Source organism: Hirundo rustica, chromosome Z (genome assembly GCF_015227805.2).
Source record: "Hirundo rustica isolate bHirRus1 chromosome Z, bHirRus1.pri.v3, whole genome shotgun sequence".
NCBI classification, from domain to species: Eukaryota; Metazoa; Chordata; class Aves; order Passeriformes; family Hirundinidae; genus Hirundo; species Hirundo rustica.
Genome location: NC_053488.1, coordinates 46,049,140 through 46,069,555, shown reverse-complemented (window position 1 = coordinate 46,069,555; position 20,416 = coordinate 46,049,140). Strand labels below are relative to the sequence as shown.

Here is a 20,416-nt window from a genome sequence, read left to right as displayed (position 1 = left end):
GCGGGGCGGGGGTGATGGCGCGCGCCATTGGCTGCGCTGCACGTGACCCGCGGGGTCGCGCTGTGCGCGCGGCGCTGGCGCAGCCGGTGGCGCGGGCGGAGCTGGGAGCCGGCGCCGGGATGGAGGCGCGGCGGTCGCGAACATGGGGTGAGTGCGGCGACGGCGGCGGCTCCCCGCGCGGGCGAGGCTCGCCGCGCCAGGGATGGGTAGGGGCAGGGGGGAGGAAGCGGTTTCGTGGGTTAAAGAAAAAGAAAACAAGCCACCCAAACTTACCACCCCACCCCCTACCCCCCTCCCCCCGTAAACCGAAAAGAAAAACCAAAACCTTAGGGTGCGGGAAAGGGGTGTCGCACGGCACGGGGGGGAGTCCCGCAGCGGCGGCGACGGGTGGGTGGGCGCGGCGGGAAGCCGCACGGGCGGGACCGAGCGTAGCCTGCCGTGCCGGCCGGAGGCACAAAGACCTGCGCGAGCTCCGAGGTCGGGAGGAGGATGGGGAGCAGCGGGCAAGGGTCTCGGGGCGGGCAGAGCCGCGGAGGTGCCCTTCGCTGGGCGGCGAGGCGCTGCCCGCGAGTGGCACCAGCCTGGCTTTGTTAGGGACGGGCGGCGGCGGCGGCGCCTCCGCTGCCGCAGCGCGGGGGACGCGCGGGTGGTTGGCCGACGGGAGCGCTCCTGGGGCAGCGCTGCGCCCTCGGCGCGCCCTGGGATCCGGTGACTTCTCCCAGATTTATTTAACATCACAAAGATCTGCTTGGGTCCGCGACTTAGACTGAATGCTGTGGGAAATCTTAATAAATTATGTATGAAGCAGTGAGTCCTTTCTTCCCTTTGTCAGATACGCAGCTTTTATGCTAGTAATTAGGTCATTGCTAGCAGAGCGCTCCTTGTTTCTGTAAAAATGTGTTGCGATTTTTGGAGGACACGTATCCTGCCGAATAATTTCATCCTGTTTGGGTTTGGTGTCAAGATACAATACTCTTCCTGTTGAATCACATGGAGGACCTTGCCTGTGGGCTGTAAGGGGCACTGATAGTATTTCCTTCAGAGGACCAGTAGGGCCCGGTTTTGATTTGATTTGGAGAGTCATACCCTGAAAAATGCCTTGTAAAGATGTAGCAGGAAACACACAGCTTCTTAGTGTGCATAGAAGCTTTTTCAGTAAATTTCAGTGCATACCTGAATAGCACAATATATACCTATTTTCGTTTTTAAGTCCTTCTTCCACCCTTTGCTGTTTGTTCTGTTGAAAATGCTTTTTTTTTTTTTTTTTTACTGTCGTTTTACTATTTGTTTTTTTTTTCTGTTATCTAATGCAGATAATAGTGATAATAACAATGAGTATTTTGTCAAGATTATAATTCTTTGAAAATACACATAAGCATGTATACTGACAGCCATTTCCTGGAAACAGACTCTTCTGTATTTTTAAGGAGACTCGAAGTAACTATTAAAATTCTCTTCTCCTCAGTTCTGTTAAATAACAGGGATGCGCAAAAAAGTTTAATGAAGAAAAGTCTCCGTTTAAATGCCTGCCTTATACATCTCCTCTGTGGTATACATTTTCTATGTATACCATCATTTTTAGAATCATGAGTCTCCTGTCTTACCAGTGGGAGAGGCTTTGGATAACACTACATTTTAAATTATCACCTGAGAACTTACTATTGGGAATAACTGATTTCAAAAGATAAATTTGTGATACTTGATATTTCTGCTTTGGTATTTTGAATCTTCATTACAATTGCTTAAATGTTAAAAGAAACAGAAGATACAGAGGTGGTTTTGCCCCTTTTTTTCTAAAAGGAAAGTGTGTGACAAAAGCACAGTAGTGATGATGATGATGATGATTATTATGATGATAGTTCTTCCTGTACATTTTTAACTCTTAAATGGTATCATCCTCTGTAAGCACTGTAGTAGTTCTGTAAGTCACACTCTTAAAATGGTAACTTGAGTAAAAAAACGCTTTTAAATATAATACTTTATGTATGGATGCAAGGTTTCCTAAACGTCATCCCTTAAATATGAAATTCTTGGTTATGATAAATGTTCTGATACATCTTGTCACATTATGCCATTGTTATATCAGCATGGAATAATGCAGCACAAGTTGGAAATGCATGTGTCTGCAATTGGTTCCCTTGGTCCTTAAATTCTTTTGTTGGATTTCAATATGCATCTTAATTTAGTTGGTAAAATATTTATGTAGATGACATGTGGTAAATTCTTTTATTATCAGTGTGGCAAAATCCTGTTTAAAATAGGCCATACTAGCAATGATGTGTTGTGGTGGTAATTGTTGGTAGCAAAGACCTAGTTTCTACTAACGGTTTTCCAAAATTCATTCAGCGCCTGTGTGATCCGGTGCTGTACATTTCCTGCAAGAGAAATGGTCTTCTAGTCCTTAAAATGCTGAAGATGGCCCTGATAGTTGCCCAAGATGGAGAAATATTTACTTATTGTAAATTATTTTTATAATATATAATAGAAATTTTAATAGTATTTGGAATGTTTTTAATTACAACTGATTTATTTCACATTAATTATTTTGAGTTTGTGTTTTCAGGTAAAATAGGAAAAGAAATACCTGTCTCAGGCTTTTTAATAGCTTAAACTTTGTAAAATTGAATCCTTAAAGATTACGAGAAATGGAAAAGTAAACATCAGGTCATGTGCAGTGAGGGCATACACAATTAGTCATGAATAACAAAGATGATCATCTTGAAGGGTGAATGTTCAGGGTTGTGAATCATTCCTGATCCAACGTAAGTTATGTTTCAAATGATATCTGGAGTGATTTGTGTTCAGTATAGTATTTAAATGCAAATCATGTTTCAAATTTTCACAGTCATATTCTGGATGCATCATGACTAACCAGCTAAGGAACTTCCCAATCCAGAATTATGAAGGAAGAGGTGGGAGTTTTCTTGACAGTGTAAAGGAGCTGAACTTGACAGTTTATAGCCTGAAACATATGACTTCTTGATTTTACTCTTTTCATATTAATGAGAATTGTTTTTTCATTGTTAGCATTCTTTAGTAAAATTACAAAATTATTTCTGTTTTTTATACAAACACACACTTGAACTTTATCATACTTGACTTGTAATGGTGCACACAAATGTTCAGACCAGGTTATTGTCATTCCTTCTCCTCACAGTCTTTTACAGAATGCTGAGTACATGGATCACTTAGCACTTTTGGTTAAGGTGAACAGATGCTTCTGTTCATGGTTGGTGAGTTCAGGCCAAGTACTGAATTTACAGAAGTGTCCCAAAATATAGTGATGCATTGAAAGCTCTTGCCAAGTTATGAATTAATTTCTGAAAGAATTAAACACAAAACCCCAGTCTTTACCCAATACTCATTCAACAGGATTTAGGAAGGTCAGGTACAGTAACATTTGAGTGTTTTAGTCTGCTGTGCACAAAAATAGCCTATGTGCCGAAGTGCATAGAAAAACTAAAAAGATAATCTTTGTGCACCTGAAGTTAGAGAAAATTGTATAGTCTTCTTTTAGAGGGATTAAAGCTTTCAACAAATTGTGTTAGGATAACTGATAACAGTAATGGCTTTTCATGTGGCCTTTGCCTTTTTTTAACATGGTTGAAAACCCCAGGAATCCACAGCACACATAATCTAGAGATTATAATTTGGTATGATTTGTTACCAGTTCTTTTCAATGTCATGCTTTTCAAATTTATTAAAAAGAGTAGTGTTATATAACTTGCAATTAATTTTCTGTTATCAAAGCCCTTGTTGCTAAAAGGAACTGGATGAAGAGCAGTTTTCTGTGATTGTTTTTCATACTCTTTCCTCCAACTCTGATCATGTAAGTGTGCTAAAGCAGAGCAAATAAGATAATGAATACATATGCTGCCCCACTCATGGGCGATTCTCGTTCTGGGCTGAGTATATTCTTAATTGTCTTTAACCACACTCAAAGCCGCTTCCAGACAGCTCATTATATTTTTGTGCCTGCATTGCCCAGTTGAAGAGAACCCAGACAAAACGGCTTTCAGCTGCTCCTGTCTCAAAGTTTTGGGGATTGTTCTTAAATTTGACTGGGCAAAGGAGGATCAAATATGCTGGCAGCAAAGGCCATTTTGGTAGGGATGCACTTAACACCAGATGGAAGTAACATCTTTTTTCTGTGTGATGCTGGAGAAAGAAGTATTTTTTCTGCCATTTGGAGAGAATCAGGATAATGGGCTTTGATGATTTGAGTCCAGTGGAGTATTTTTCAGTGAGTAGGGAAGGAGAGAACTGCACAATGCCAGTAAAGGATAAACATTTTTAGATTGGCAAACCTTGCCCAAACTGAAATGGATAAGACAATTACCTGACACAGTGATAACTCATTTTTGGTAAGTTCTTGAGTGCAGCCTTTCGCCAGAGCTGAAAACCTGAAGGCAAGCTTCAAACAAAATAATGGAAAATTCAGTACGAGATTCAGGTAACAGAGAAACTGAATGCAAATGGATGTGCTTTGATATGTTCAAAATAAGGACAGCGAACCCCCCACACAGTTCTTTCTTATGAGTGTATAGATAAGGAAGCTGCATGAAAATGGTCCACTTAAGGAGCTCACTTACCTTGGAACAGCTGTGTGCATTTTTTGGCCCTGCCTGTCAGCCTTGCCCCTCTTTTGGAAGTAGCTGTGCAACAGCTGCTGAAGCATTTTGGCTGATAACCCAGCACAGTAAGATTAAACTGACACCTATTTCAGATTACCTTGGCAGTCGGGCTGTAATCCGCAGTGGTTTAGCAGTTGCCGCTTGAGCAGCTGAGTCCCTTGCCCGCTTCCCTGAGTGGGAACCCTGCTGAGATGGGTGGGGCAGACAGCTGGGGAGGCGCCAGCAGAGCCCTCCCGGCTGCCACTAGCCACAACCGCTGTGAGGACCCCTAGGCCTACAAGTGAGGACCCCTAGGCCTAGTGCTTAAAAATAATCTGTTTTTAAAGGTAGTTCAGAGAAACTAGTTGGGAAAATGTCATGACAGTGTCAGCATTTCCTCCCAGAATTCAGTGTAGCGTGCCCTTGAAGAGAGAATTCCCCATTAGACACATCACCATAAATGAATGACAAAAATTGACAGAATGGTAAAGAGTAACAAGGATGATATACTGGGCTCCGGACTGAAGAGTTGCATAGAATTTGTGGATGTAGAAAGAAATCAGAGTTGATGGTCCTTTGCAGCCTTACTAAATTACATCTAAAATTACATTTTAGATATTCATGAACTTTGAACAGAATCAATATTCAAATGTAGATGCAGAAAAATTTCAAAATCTGAATATAGAGGTTAAAAATATCAATATTTATAAGAATGTAAATACATCATATTTACACATAGAGTTAAATTTGTTACATTAAGATAAACAGCATGGAGAAGAATCTGAGTTGCAGAGCATAGGAGTAAATCTGCTTACTGGTGGTAGTATAGTGTGATGGTAGTGTTGATAGACTTTATGGATAAAAGCAGTAATGGGAGTCTGAAATATTTTCATAAGGAGATTTAATATATGACAAATTGTTGAGGTTCTTAAGTAGAACCTCTTTGGGGCATATTGAGTATATATGCATGCTGATTTCAAAGAAGAAGGCTCTGATCAATTAAGAAATTCCAAGTTTTCAGGCAACATTACATTTTTTTCCTATCTCTTGAGATTTGAGGTCAAAATGGGTGCGTATAAATTCCTGTCTGGGCAGTAGCTACAGGTACAGTGTTCTTAATATAGGAAAATGCATATCTAAATCTTAACATTATGTTTGCATAAATTTAGGTTTTTCATTAATTTTGATTTTAGTGCATAAAAGACTTCTATCCAGCTTGAAGTTCCTCTTTGATATGTATATTTGTGCAAAGTGCTGACTCAGTATAGCGTGAAATTTCGTGTCTCAATTTCATTATACTTTGATAGGAGATGGAGAAGAAACTTCTTGATGAGAAATATGGGTCAGGGAGGTAGCATGGCTAGATCTTGGGTGTTTCTTACATGGGGATAATTGAATTTCAAAGTTTCTGTATTCAAGGACGGTTATTTTTCAGAGTAAATCTAGAGAACTCAGGATCTATACTTCCCTTTGCTGACTACTTTATGAAGAAACAATGCAGTTAAGAGTGTAAAAGGGAGCTTGACTTGAAGTGTAATAGTAAATTTCACAAAGGTGGGTTGTGTTGCATTCGTGATACGTTTTTCCTTGGACTGAGTGCAATGTGAAGTGGATTCTGGACATCAGAGTTCTTCCCTTCTCTTCCATTCTCCCTCACTATAGTGATTTCCTACAGGGGGAAAGAAAAGCTGTTTACTTGATCCAGCTGATTCTTACACTTGTGGTGTTGAGCATGTTTGTATACGCTGTGATAGAACTTCAGAAGAGTGGGCCATGCCTAAGTATTCCTTGTTTCCCTTGAGCTGGTTAATTCTGCTCTGAATGAGGTGGGATGTGTCTGGGAAACCTGCCTGGTCCGGATTTTAACGCTTCCTCAAGGCATGTCATTTAACCACTGAGAAGCTTCAAGAAGGGGCTGAAGTGGTACAGTTGATTTCTATTTATGCTGACAGTTCTGTATTTTAAAAACCTACAATATATGATTTATAAATTAATTTATAAGTTTGGGGTGGGTTTTTTTTGTTTTGGTGTTTTTTGTTTTTTTTTTTTTTTACTCTGGGCATAAAGCCAAGGATTGTTTTGGAACCTGAGTTCTGATTTAATGTGTTAAGTTTAAGGCAGGTGGTAAAAACATATTTTCAGAAGGGAGGCAGGTTTAGATTTTGATGGGTTTATCTCATACATGGAGCAGCTTATGTGTGCCCTGTGATTTCACTCTACAGGTCATATGCCTGAGAGATGACACAGTCTTCAGCATCAGAAAACCTAAGCTGCTTTGTGGTCATACATTACCTTTGTCAGTTTCCTCCCTTTTAAAATTAAATAATGGTGTCTTTTGTGAAATACTTTGGCATTGTATTATTTCAGAAGAAGAAGCAAATGTCTTGGAGATATCAAAAATGAGTACAGCATTTGTGTATATTGAAGTTTAGGAATACAAGATTGCATTTCTTGAGTCATGAATTCTGGCTTTTTCTTGTGTCGTATGCTCGGCAAGGATCCCACTGAACTACAAGTTCTAATTGATGTTGCCAACCAAGGTTGATAAATGACCAATTTACACCCATTCGTTCTTTGTCAGTATTATGTTTTAACATAAATGTTGTCCTTCAGTGTTTTCCGCTCCCTAATAACAAAGTATGGCTGTGTCATTTCAGGCTTTAATGTGCTGAGGCAGCCAAGGTTTGCTTGGCCAATCTCTTCTGAGACACTCTCTCATTCCCTGATCGGATCTTTCTCTGCACTCATTTAAATTCACTTTTCTTACCCACCTCTTTGTAAAATGATTTGATATCTCTGGGGATTGTGTTTGCTCTTCTTGTGCCAGTCTCATTGGCAGCACGCAGAGCCCTGCAGGCTGGCTGCTGAGAATCTTCACTGCTTCAGGTTGAGATTCCTTTGTCAGTGACCCTGTGTTGTTATGCGCTGCAATTCCACCCTGTTTCTACTGCTTTATTTCTCAGTTCATCAAATTAATTGTGTATGATGTGGAATCCTCTGACCTTGTGCGGCTTCTTGAATTTATGGAAGCAAGTTTTGATGTTGCTTCTTGTGCCAAAGTCAATAACAAAATATTTTTAAATGTCTGTCACAGTGTAGCTTTGGGAGAACTTTGCTGACAGCCTGCCTCCAGCCCAATAATTTGGCTTTTAGCACTGCCCTCTGTTGTCTTGATGTCTTTGAACTGCTCCTACCTATGTACAGTGTTTCTGTTTATCTCTGTTGTAACTGTGGTGACAGTGTTGCTTCCTTTGGGCATCTGTTTAGCAGAAAAGTTTTGGGTTACCCAGGTTGTGTTAATCAACTAACTCATTTCTTTTTTTAATCTGAAAATCCACAAAGCTTGACGTTTGAATAAATCAGGAAGTGATTCTTAGTCTGAGGTAGAATACTGTTTCTTAGTGGTCATGTCCTACTTTCAGGTTATGAGAATAAAGGAAGCTTAGGAACTTAGATCAGAAGGATGGAAAGCCAAACCAAATCTCCCCTTCAGGATCCTTACTCATTTAGCAAGAATATACCTAAGTTGGCTATGCATATGAAATACCAGAGCTATGCAATTTATGTATTTCTACTATGCTCCTCCCCTCATCCATTTTTCTCCATTTGTTGTGTGTGTACATTTTGTTAATGGAGCTGATGGTTCTAAATTTCAAATCTGCTAGTTAGAATTCCTAAAAATGGACAGGAAATGGAAAAAATACTTTATTACCTGTCCTTTCATATTAGTAATGAATTATAGCCATGGGAGACAAAGGTGCTCAATCTAGAAACAAAACACATGTCCTCTGTGGCACAGAGCAGCTTCCATAAATCGCGTGTAGATGAATAAATGTGATATATTTTACTGATTTACTTCAGTAAATGCATTCTGTCAGTATTACAATATAGTGCTAATTCATGACAAGTAATGGGAAAAAGTTTCTGTTCTTCACTTCTGTCTGCCTTTCTTTGGGCTTGTGCCTGCAGTGTGTTCTGAAATGTGAACTATAGCTATTAATTTTCTTAATAATAATGGAAGCTGTTACTTAATAGATAAAAGCATACATGAAATGTAGCAGAAGCAGTCTGCCCTTACTGATTTTTTTGGTGTCTGTGTGTTTGTTTTGTTTTTACTACAATTCTCCTTGGCATGACTCAACCTTTTAGGTAATACAGCCTGATGGTAAAATCCTAGAATTTGCATTGGAGAGTAGTTTTTTCAGATTGCCTTTATTTCTCAAAAAATGAGGTCTTCAGTAAAGCATGAACAAAATTTGAAAAATAAATGTTACAGATTCTTCTCATTCATGAAAGTCATTATTTCATAAGTTGTAGGTGTCTTCTTTCTCCTTTGATGGTGGCAGGTGCTTGTAAAGGAAATAAACCAGTCATATCAAAGGCACTACAGCTTTTGTTATTGTTCCTGTTTTCATTGGTGTACAGTCTTTACGTATTGTTCAGTTTAAATTTAGAAAGGTTAAACACAATTTTCAAAATTTGTATGGAGGCACTAAAATGTTTTTGAATAATTTTACCTGATTTTTAGTAGACTGGATAATTCAGTTGAGTTTCATTGGCAAAAGGAAGCTTGATTTTATAAGGGGTTACACAAGCAGTAAGGTCAAAGTTTGGTCAGAAGTTGCAATGAAAATGCTAAATAACAGCTTTTAATTGTTTAATCTTTTCCAAAGTATGGCAGTAACAATGAAAGGGAATGTCGCCCTGTAAGGTGTGGTGGGGTGTTTTTGTTTGTTTTTGGGTTTTTGTGGTTGGTTTGTTTGTTTGTTTTTCCCTCTGAGTTACAGGCCACATACTTAGGAATGTCTGCATTGACATTTGAAATGGTAACTTGTGTTTTGTGGAGTGCTAGGCTTCCTTTTTTCCTCTGGAATGGCTGATGAATAAGCAACTGATAGCATTAATTCTAAAGGGCTGTGAACATTCATTAGCCACAACATTCATTAGCCACATCTTAGTTAATTTATGTTGTTAGATTAACATCTCTGGCAGCTTTTGGTTTGGAGAGTGGGGAACAATTTCTAGTTTGTAATTGAAATTGAAGTATTTGTTTCGTTCTCCTTTATAATGGCTGAGTAGTTGTGCCAGTGTTCTGGGACTGTAACATTTTTACTGAAAATAGAATGATATGCCTTGATATCAGGAGTAGCCTTTCATCTTTAAATTAAACGGTGCGGTGTGACCACTTCGTGTGAAAGAAATTTGGTTTAGTCTTGTGCCTTGAAGGATATTTTTCCAAAATACTTACGTATTTACTTCATTTGATGATATGGAGGGGGCTTTTTCGGTTAAAATTCCCCAGTATTTATTGTTTTCCTTTCATATAGCATCTCCCTCAGAATGTGTGCTATTCCTAGGAACATTGAACATCTGTGACTACCATTCATTTCCTAAAATAAGTAAGCAGTCAGCATCTTTTAGATATGTGTGAAGATGCTTGTTATCGATCCAAGAATTACTATATATGGTCTAATATCTGCAATTTCTTGGTGTCGAAACTGAAGTTCCAGTAGTAGAGATGCTTTAGTGTGATGCAGTGATTTTCTTTCATGTATTCTAGCTTCCCCTAATATCTGATACAGTTGACAGTTAAATTTTTTCATTTGCTCAATCATGCATATCAAAGCCCACAGGAGAAAAAAGGTCTTGATCTGGCATTAGTTCTAGTCATTAACAGTTTGGTGTAATGGATTTAAATTAAATGTTTAGAAAGTCATGTGGTAAATGGGAGAGAGAGATGATTTTGTGGTTAGATACATTGGGGTAGTGAAGATTTTTTTTCTAAAATGCTTAAATTTAGTATTTTCTCTTTACTTTTTCAAGGGCTGGGGGTAGCCCAGGATGGCTGCAGCTTCATATGATCAGTTGTTAAAGCAAGTTGAGGCGTTAAAGATGGAGAACTCCAACCTTCGGCAAGAGCTAGAGGACAACTCAAATCACCTCACAAAACTGGAAACCGAGGCGTCCACTATGAAGGTATTGAAAGCTCTTTGCCTGTGTGGGGTTTCTGTCACTGCCCTTTGTATCATGGACTGGGAATCACTAGGAGTTCTGTGTGCTTTCAGATTGTGCTTATGGGAGTCCTTTTCCGGCCTGTGTAAAGGAAAAACTATCAAAGCTACGTTTCGTTATTATTTTTTTTTCCAAACTCTTTTCTAGAAACAGCTGTGATAAAACGTGCTGTGATAAACAATACCCTTTTAGCACAGCTGTGCTTCCCAGCAGGAAGTCCAGGGTGCTGGCCAAGGTTGACAAAGCAACTGTTGTTCAGCTCTTGAAAACGTGGGAAACACTGGAGATTTTCAGTGTTTTAAGGTAATGCTAAAAATTTGGGGGTTTACTGTAATTACAGTATTTAAGGTCACAACAGGAGAAGTTCCTTTAACGTAAAACCACAAGTTCTCCAGTCTCTCCCAAAGCCTAAATTAATTCTTAAAAAATCAGATCTGTTCCTGCTGGTGTTTATTGGCTGAGTATAGGCCTTCAGAGCCACCCATCCAAGAGCAAAAACTCCAGGGAATTTAGCTGGATTTTAATCAGTAGGAAGATACACCATCAGCTGCATGTCTGTGATCCATGATACTGAACAAGGCAGAATTTTGCAAGCCTTAGAGCTGCATTAATGCAGTACACTTCTTAAACTGACAAATCCTGCTGGTTTTTGCTAGCAGCCAGCAAAACCAGTCTGCTCTTGGTACCTCAGCTAGAAGGGCTCAAAAATTGTTGGTATTTCTGTGTATACTCCTTTATAGGGTAGGCATATTCTAAATATTAAACAACATTTTCTTATCCATTTCCTTGCTTCCTAGTCTTCTTACAACAGTCTTACAATCAAGCTTTTATTTTTAAAATACGGTAATTTGATTAATATAGCAATTAAAAATATTTTAACTCAATTTTCTTTTCCTCCAGAATGTAGATTGTATATTCACAGTAAGAAGAAAAATGCTTCTGCTTTCTGAAGCACTGGTTACCACACTTGAAAAAAGCATAAATATTTCAGATGCACTTGATCCTTGCATGGCAGTGTAAAATAAAAATAGCTTTGCTGCCTAAATTAAAAGGAAATTACAGTCCTTTACACTACTTGAAATGGATGTCATTAGCAGCTGCAAAAAAAAATGGTTGTTTGCTGAGTTGCGTGTCTGAAAACTTATTCTGGCATTTATATTATTTTTCTTAAGATACTAGTACAACAAATTTGTCAGTAACTCCCTTCTACTCCCTGTCATTGCAGACCAAAATAAGGAAGGGAAGAGCAGGACAGATGATGTTCCTGCTAGTTTTACAAAAGAATAGTAAAAGTGTCCTTTTTTCCTCTTCTTCATCCACATACAGGTGTTTCGGGTTTTGGTTGTTTGATGTTTTTCTAGCTTTTTTACAGATAATTAAATTTCCAGTGACCTAAAGATAAGTCCAGCTGTACAAGCTGGTCTCTAGGGTATTAATTTGGCGTGTGGAATGGCTTTATGTTATAACTTTAATTCTGGCAGACCACCAAACCGAAAGTGGCTCTATTGTACTCCTCTGTGCTTATGAACTTACCCGGAGTAGAAGTCTCATTTTTTTCTGTCCCAAAGTTCCATTCTAGATCTAAGCAATGTAACACAAAAAAACCTCCAACTCAAATATCAAACTCAGTATGTTTCTTTTCACTTTGGAAGATGGGTAGAAAAGATATTGTTCAGAATTTTTGTTTGTTTGTTTGTTAAATTAAGCCATATTCTATTAGGAATTCATGGGTTATTCCTGAGATTTTTTTCTCCTGCACCTGAACCAAGAAGTTGTGTCTTCCCCTTGTTTGTTTCAGACCCTTCTCTTTGGAAAGGGTCACAACATAGTTTTGATTAGACTCGAACGTGGAGGATGATGTGGGAATGATCTTGGAGTCAGATTGGAGTCTGTGGGTTAAGTTTGATCTTTGAATCATTGCAGGATTCTCTTAAATTGGAAGATGATTTAGTTCTGCACGCTTTTGGAGAAAGTATGTGTTGGCTTTTTTTGCACTGAAAGTAACAGCATGGTTTGTATGGTTCCAGTGCCATAATTAGGGGTAATTACAAGCAAAGACATTAGCAGAGCCAGAGCAGTGAGGCTTGAAAGCCCTTCGGCTACAGTCACAAAATGTCTTTGAAAACATGCTCCTTTGGGAGCACAGAAGTGTCACAGGGCCCTTGTGACCCCTCCTTCCAGGTGAAATCCCAGATATTAGTGGAAGGAAGAGAGCAGCAGTTGGGGAAACAAGCTGTGGTTCCATGGCAATCATCCCTGGTTTTGCAGTGTGAATTTTGTTCTGTGGACCTGTGCAGGGACATCTCACAGTGATTTTTTGGACTGCTGCTCTGTTTGTCTTGTCGTTTCCTTATATTCTTTAATCACCTGTGAAGAACAGTAGTTAGGAAGGGCATTTTAAAGTCAGTATTTAAAGAATTTGATTTTGGAAATAAGTGTTAAAATGTTGTGTAAGTGTGCCCCATCTTTATAATCCCTTCATTTCAGAAATGTAAGGCAATCATACAGGAATTAAAAGCTTAACATGACCTCATCTTGCGCATGTATTTATTATAAACTACTACTGACCTGTATAAGAACTGTGTTTGAATGCTTCCTGTTTAAATCTAAATGTTTTACTTAAAAGTGAAAACTCCGTTTGCTGAGGAGAAAACAACATGATGGGTAAACAAAGAGAAATGTGATAAAGTGCTAATGTTGGAGGTGCCAAAATGATCAGTAAAACAGTCTCTACTTGGTTTTTTAATTTGTGTTGTCCAAGGTGTATACTGTTCAAACAAAAGAAATCCCTCCGAGTATTATGACTAGCTTGGGAAATTCAGTTGTTTTTAGTGGCTTACTGTCAGATGAAATACAGCAGATTGGTATGATAAAAAGTTCTCTCTAAATCAACAAATATACTGATGGTCAATGAATTATGTTGGCCCATAAATAAAGAAAAATGGTGTTAGTGTCTAGATGTAAGAGTAACTGCATAAAACACAGACTACGGACAAGTTTAGAAAAATATGAACAGTTTTATCTGAATTCAAAACCTGTAAAATTCATGGAGAGACAAGAAGTAATCCAGTATCAGCTATTCTACTTTGTGCATATGCCTACATGTCTCCAACATTTGTAGAAGACTTTTTGTGAGACTTTCCTGCCTGATTCTTGTAGGAGGTAAGTATTTTTCTCTTTAAAGACAGCATTCATTCATTCATTCATTCATTCATTCATTCATTCATTCATTTATTTGTAATGTCTTAGCTAATTAATATCATCATTTTTCCCCCTACAAAATCTGGGGGGACAGGTATGTCTACCTTAACCTCCAGAACTCTACAAGTAGCGTAAGAGTGACATAATGTTTGATTTCCACACTCACTGTTTGAATGCTTTAATTTTACAGTAAATTAGCAATTCATGATATCATGTGTAAGAAAACTATTTTTAGTACATGTCATGCTCTGTGAGCAAAACATTGTCTCTTTTATTTTTTTGTAGTACACTTAAAATTTTATTCTACGTATGTCTTTTCAGTGTCTTCTTTACTGTGTCCACATGCATCAAAAATAAAATAGGAAGACTTTTGCTAGAAGTGATTCAGATTTGTTGATTTTTTTGAAAAGTGTTCTAATCAGATAAATATACAGTATAAAGAAACATGGTAGTGGTTAAACTTTATTTAGAAAATCATGAGCTGTTCATTCATGTGTTGTGGAGGATGGTATTTAGGCAGATAATTTTCTTCAAATAAACATTTTAGTTTTAATAGTTTTCTGTGTATTTTTTTGCTTGTTTTCATTTAGTTTGTGTGTTTGAAGGAATTAATATTTAAAAGACAAAGTCCTATAAAGTTCATTATGATCACGTCCATTGGAGATCCAGAGAGTGATTTATTTTTTGACATAGTGTTTGTGAGTTTCTTCTGCTAATTAGACAGCTGGGCAGTAAAACTTGTGATGCTGTTATGTTGGATTGAAATAGGATTTCACTGAATTAAAAAGCAAGAGCAGAGATATTTTATTTTGAGGATTTTTATTTTGAATACATTTGTAAAACATTAAGCTACATTAATTTAATATGTTAGCAAAAGGAGTATTAAGTCTCTGGCATATAATGTGCATAGTTTGGGATAGTGATGAAGTAATACTCAAATTAGCAAAATTAAAGGTAAAAACAAGGGTAAAGAAGATGCCATGGTGTTGCCTGGTTTTCGTCTTCTGTTATGATGGCTTTGAAAAAATCGTGAGAAAGCTTATATCATATTAGAACTACAATGTACTTTTATATCTAAATATGATCAAGTTGCATTTTATTTTATCTGCAATTTCAACTTCAAATTCAACATATATCTTTTTATGACTTTTGGAAAGAATGAATATACAAATCCTTGTTAGGAATACCAGACTGACCATCAAGTTAGCAATTTAGCAGCTGCAGTAGCTTGTTTGGCTTGTTTTAAGAAGAGTCACTCTGAAAAATATGCTCATTGCAGATTGGACCTTGTTAGCCTATGTTTGTCTGCAAAAAAGAGAAGATGGATATTCAGAATATTCCAGAAACTAGCTTAACTGTCTTGCATTGTTTTGACATGGAAGCTGCACTTTGTGATCTATAATTCGTAAGAGTTAAAAAAAAAAAAAATTTAAAAGTGCTGATCCTTTACATCAGGTATACTCATGGCTTAATGACACCATTTTTAGGAGTAAGATTTCAAATACTATTGTACCCATTATGCCCCTTGACTAAATTTAAGGTTTCCCTTTAAATGTCTACTGGGCAGTTCTCTCTTTAGGAATGAGTAACTGTTCTTATCAGATGTCTCCCTGATCAGGTTACCAGGTGAACCAGTTTTCTTTTAAATTGACAAACCACACTTTGTGTCCTTACAGTCTACTTAGCCACCACTTCTTGATATTTAACCTTGAAAGCCTGTTTCATTCTGATCAGCTGTCTCTGATCATCAGTGTTTATTGATGCTTGTCGTAAAGCATAGAAGGTGTTGGAGATACTATTCTAATGGGCACAGCAATTTTTGGTTCAGTGTGTTGTGGTAAGCCATGTGCTTGCAAATTAGAATTTGAAGGCAAACATATTCACAGAGACCTCTGATACACATTGCTTAACATGTAGATATGTGCTATATGCACATGCTGTGTCCATATCTGTTGTGTGTGTGCTTCCTCAAATAGGTGGTAGATGAATACATTTGACAGATACCCAGGTTTGCAATAGCATCTTTTGAAATCTAACTACAATTTTTCTTCTAAGGTATCAGAAGTTACGCATTTTGCTGGGGATACTTACTGTGTCTAATAACATCACTTTTCCGTCTCTTTGTAAAGGAAGTGTTTTTAGCTGCATGATGTCTTTTCCTTTTGTCGTTTTACCTTCAGAGAAAAGAACTTAGGTTGTCATTGCATACAGTGAAATGTTTCGCCAAGGCATTTATACAAAAACACAACTGAAAAATTATGTTAAGCTATGAAAGCAATCAGGAGAGAATGTTAAAATATGTTTTACAATATATATTTGGTCTGGAATTGCTGTTAGTGAGTAGGCTACTTGTAGTAACTAAACTGCAGTGTAACCGAAGATGTTTTATTTTAATCCTGAATGTAGTACAACACACATTTCTTAGTGTATTCTGTTGCACATTAGAATATTTGTATTATCTCCAGATCTAGATTCCAGAATCTGATTTCTGACTGATCTATCTAGTATGTTGTTATTTCTGCTAAGAGGTCAAGTCAGATACAACATAGTGGATTATAGCTGCTTCATGGACCAAAACCAGTGTTGTGATATCTCCACAGCAACTGGTCCATAGAGGACTTGAGGATATTTCCTTACTATGCTGAGAACATCTTAGTGGCCCTCTCTGGAATTTTAAGGTTCTTGGTTCGTTGATTATTCAACTTAAAGGTAGAAAATGAACTGCAGAATAATCTTGGGTTTTTTGGTGTTGTTTTTGTTTGTTTGTTTGTTTTGTTTTTAATTTTTTATTTTTACTTTAGAGAACCAGTAGTATCTTAGTGAGATTTCTGCCATTGCCTGTGTTTCTTTTCAACATAGTCTTAAGTCATGTGGAAAAAAGAGAAAAAGGGTGAGATAGAAGAGTGTGACTGATGATTTTCATGGTGGTAAAAATGAACACAGGAGGGTGAACAGTTGCAAAAGAATCTTCTGGTATTGAGTGAGTGAATTGAATACATGGCAAATACAATTCCATGGTCAAAAGTGTAGAAGAATCATGGTTTCTAGAAAAGAACCTTAACTTAAAAGCACTGAATTAGTATAGGCCACAGCCTAGCAAGAGGTATTAGAGATACTCTAAGTACCTGAAAAATAAAAAGACTTTTCCATGTGTCAGGTTAGTGCTTAGTTTGGATCCACAGAGTTGGTCTGATACTGAAAATTACTGGGCGTAAATAGGGAAGCAGAACCCTTATAATTGCATCAGGATGTAAATATGCTGAGCCAGAAGATGAGTATTACGTTTTCTGTTCTGATGAACCTCCTCAGGAAGGACCTAGTAGAACTCATCATATTAAGTACAAAAAAAGTGGAGTAATCTGAAAAGCTTCCTTAAGTGACATGATTGAATAAAATATGGCTTTTCAGGTGAAGACACAGGAAAAAGTGGGGGACATGATGGGAAGAAGATTGTTGAGCTCTAATAAAAAATAAGTGTCATGAGGAGAGTTGTTAGGGAATTAGTAATTTTCCTGAATACTAGATCTAAGGGCATCAAATAACATTATGAGATAGCCAGTGGAAAACAAGCAAAACAAAGCTTGTTTTGTATCATGTGTTTGCCATGAGAGGTACAACCACTGGAGATGTGGTTTCAGGAAGTCTGTAAGTCAAGGCCACAAGGAATCTGGGGAGACAGCGTACAAGAGAAATTAACAGTAGGTTTTGTTCATGTATGCTCACTAGGTTCCTGCGGTTGGAGATGAAGGAGGTTGGTTTGGAAAGATATTTGGTCTGTCTCTGTTGAGGATGTTTTGCTCTTGATTCTGTTCTTGATTCTTGTCTAGAGCTCAAGTCATATGAGGGGCAGCTGAGGAAGCTGGGGTGGCTCATCCTGGGGAAAATGAGGCTCATGGGGGACCTTCTCACTCTGTACAACTTCCTGACAGGAGGTTGTGGTGAGCTGGGGGTAGGTCCCTTCTCCCAAGTAACAAGCAACAAGCTAAGAGGAGATGGCCTCAGGTTGTACCAGGGATGTTTAGATTGGATATTACGGAAAATTTCTTCACTGAAGAAGTTGTCAAGCCCAGGAACAGGCTGCCAAAGGCAGTGGTGGAGTCACCATCCCTGGATGTATTTAAATGACATGTAGGTGTGATACTGAAGGTCATGGTTTCATGTAGGACTAACCCATTGGTGGGTTTAATGGCTGATCTTGAAGATTTTTCCCAGCCTAAGTGATTCAGTGATTCTGTGATCATCCTGTAATGTAAGTACTATGCTGCTATGAGATTGCAGACACATTACCACTTTTACTGCATTCTTCAGTTGTGGCATCTATTTGTTTCCCATCATCCTAAGTTTGTCTGTGCATGCCTGGCTTACAGCTCTTCACAGAAAAATCCTATTTACCTGGACGCAGACTGTAGTGAAAGAAACCTTTTTTTGCTTCCTACTTGAAGCAGTTGAACATAAATTTTCTCTCCTTAAGTAGCCTTTGTGTCACCAAATGATGAGAACCTTCTAGAATGCTCTTCATTTTCCCATTCCTATGCAGGGAGTGTACCTCAGAAAGTGGTGCCTGTGTTGAATCTGCCCTTGTCCTGGCATTGTTTCCTTGCAGCTTCCAGTCAGTTCTGATGAGTCAACTTCCTTTTGTCTGACTGATTTTTCAGCATTCTGATGTTGACAAAGTTAAGGGGTTTGTTTTTTTTAAACACTTGTGTACTCCCGGCTCTTAGAAGTTGTTTTTGTGGTACTGCAGGTGTTTCTCTTCTTTAAACTTACAGTTCTTTTAAAGCGTATTTTGATCCATACACTGTCTGTGCTTTGTCTTCATTTCTCTGATACTGCCCTGGATTTTTTTTTTTCCCTTTTGAAGAGCATTAAGCAGGAGCATAAATTCCCGCCATCAATAAAGGGAAATGCAGAAGGATATGGAAGAGCTTTGAAGAGCAGCTAAAGATGCAGTAACAAGTAAGGAGTTTGTGTAATAAGTTTCCTGCTTTTGAGAAGGAAACTATGTGAGGGAATCAATAAATTAAAAGCATAAATTAATGAAATTTTTGTGCAATTCATGTTTGTATCAGTTGCAGTGAGTTTGACCACCAGATCTCTTCTTTGCTTGTATCAGTAACAAACTTCGTGTTTGAGGTAAACTACAAAAAAAATCTTAATAATTTGCACAACTGAGTGTATTTTTACTCTTTTTCATTTTTAGATTTTTAAAAAACCAAAACAACAACCCCCCAAAAAACAAATGCATTTTATTTGGATTTGCAGATTGAAATATTAAGGAAATGACAGTTTTGGGGCAGATAATGCCATCCTGATTTGCCAGTTGGTCTGTCATCTTGTAACACAATTTTCCCTATTCTCCAGAAAAAACTTTCCGAAGTCACCGTGTTCAACGCTCCCAGGATGGATGAAAAGATATACTTGTATAACATAGTTGTTTTTTCTAATTTACTTCTCCAAAGGAAGCTTTTAAATCCATGTTTTCAAGCATATAGTGTTGCGTAATGAGTGAAGTATTTCTCTTGAAAGTTACTCCTTTGTAGAAATTGAGTCTACAGGAAGAATCGAACCTTTCTTACAAGAAAATACTTTTTTCTTCGCATTGTTAAAAAAACTCTATCTCCTTCTGTCTGCTGGATTTCTTAGCTAAACTGTCTCTGAATGACTGTGGTCTCATGAATGGGTCACATACCTTCTGGAAATTGCACCACTGCAACCCCCATCAGAAGCACTGTGTTTGAACAGCTGAGCTGGTAGGGGAGAATTAAGTGAGAATTGTGAGATACACACCTCAGAAAGCACTGAACAGACAGTACTCAAAATCCATTTGCATTCAATACAAACTGACAAAATATTTTGCTTTCAGGGTAACCAAATTGTGTTTCGTATTCTGAAATAATTCATAATTTAAAAAATTAGTGCGTTAGCTGTGAATCAGCTAGATGTAGAAATTTAACATTTTACTTGCTTATTAAGGGAGAACATAGGAAGCATAAGAGTAGCAGCGCATCTGACGCTGTAAAAGTCAGGTCCCTTTCAGAGGGTTGTCTGCACAGGCACTTGCGCAGTGGGTGCACATATGCCCCTGCTCTCCGTGGGAGCTTCTTTTAGCTTTGGATTAATCTCATTCTGCACAAATGTGATAAAAATGGGCAGAATATGGTGTAACCTAATTTTGCTCTTTGAGTAGCCGTGCTAGCTTTCTGATTTTTTCATATTTGCTGCATGTAACTGCCTGTATGAACAGCCTTACTGTACATGATATTAGCTGGTCTTGTCTGAGAATGAAATGATGTTTAGTTTGTTTGTGGGTTTTTGTGTGTTTTTGTGTGTTTTTGTGATGGTTTTTTTTGTTTGTGGGGTGTTGTGTTTGGTTTTTGGTTGGTTTGTTTGTTTAGGTTTTTTGTTTTGGGGTTTTTTTTGGGTTTTGTTTGTTTGGTTTTGGTTTTTTAGCAAATGCATTGTTTGGTGAACAAATAGGGAGAAAAGGGATTGTTTCAGCAGTAGCATTTCTTGCCTATGTTAATTGTGAAATAGGTGCTAAATTCTCAGCTTCTGTAACTTGTGCTCTGTGAATTCACCTAGTATTTTCC

At 38.0% G+C, this 20,416-nt stretch overlaps 1 protein-coding gene across 2 annotated transcripts in view; it reads left to right on the top strand.

Moving 5' to 3' along the window:
- Window positions 1–20,416, top strand: part of APC (APC regulator of WNT signaling pathway) — a 121,156-nt gene that overhangs the window by 39,757 nt on the left and 60,983 nt on the right. Inside the window, exons 1-2 of one of the 2 annotated variants that reach the window (XM_040090688.1) lie at window positions 75–147; window positions 10,437–10,589. In XM_040090688.1, coding sequence (XP_039946622.1) covers window positions 10,455–10,589 — 135 coding nt within the window. In that variant the 5' untranslated portion in view covers window positions 75–147; window positions 10,437–10,454. Of the gene's footprint in view, window positions 1–74; window positions 148–10,436; window positions 10,590–20,416 lie in introns of those variants that run through there. The other variant, XM_040090689.2, reaches the window with a different exon arrangement.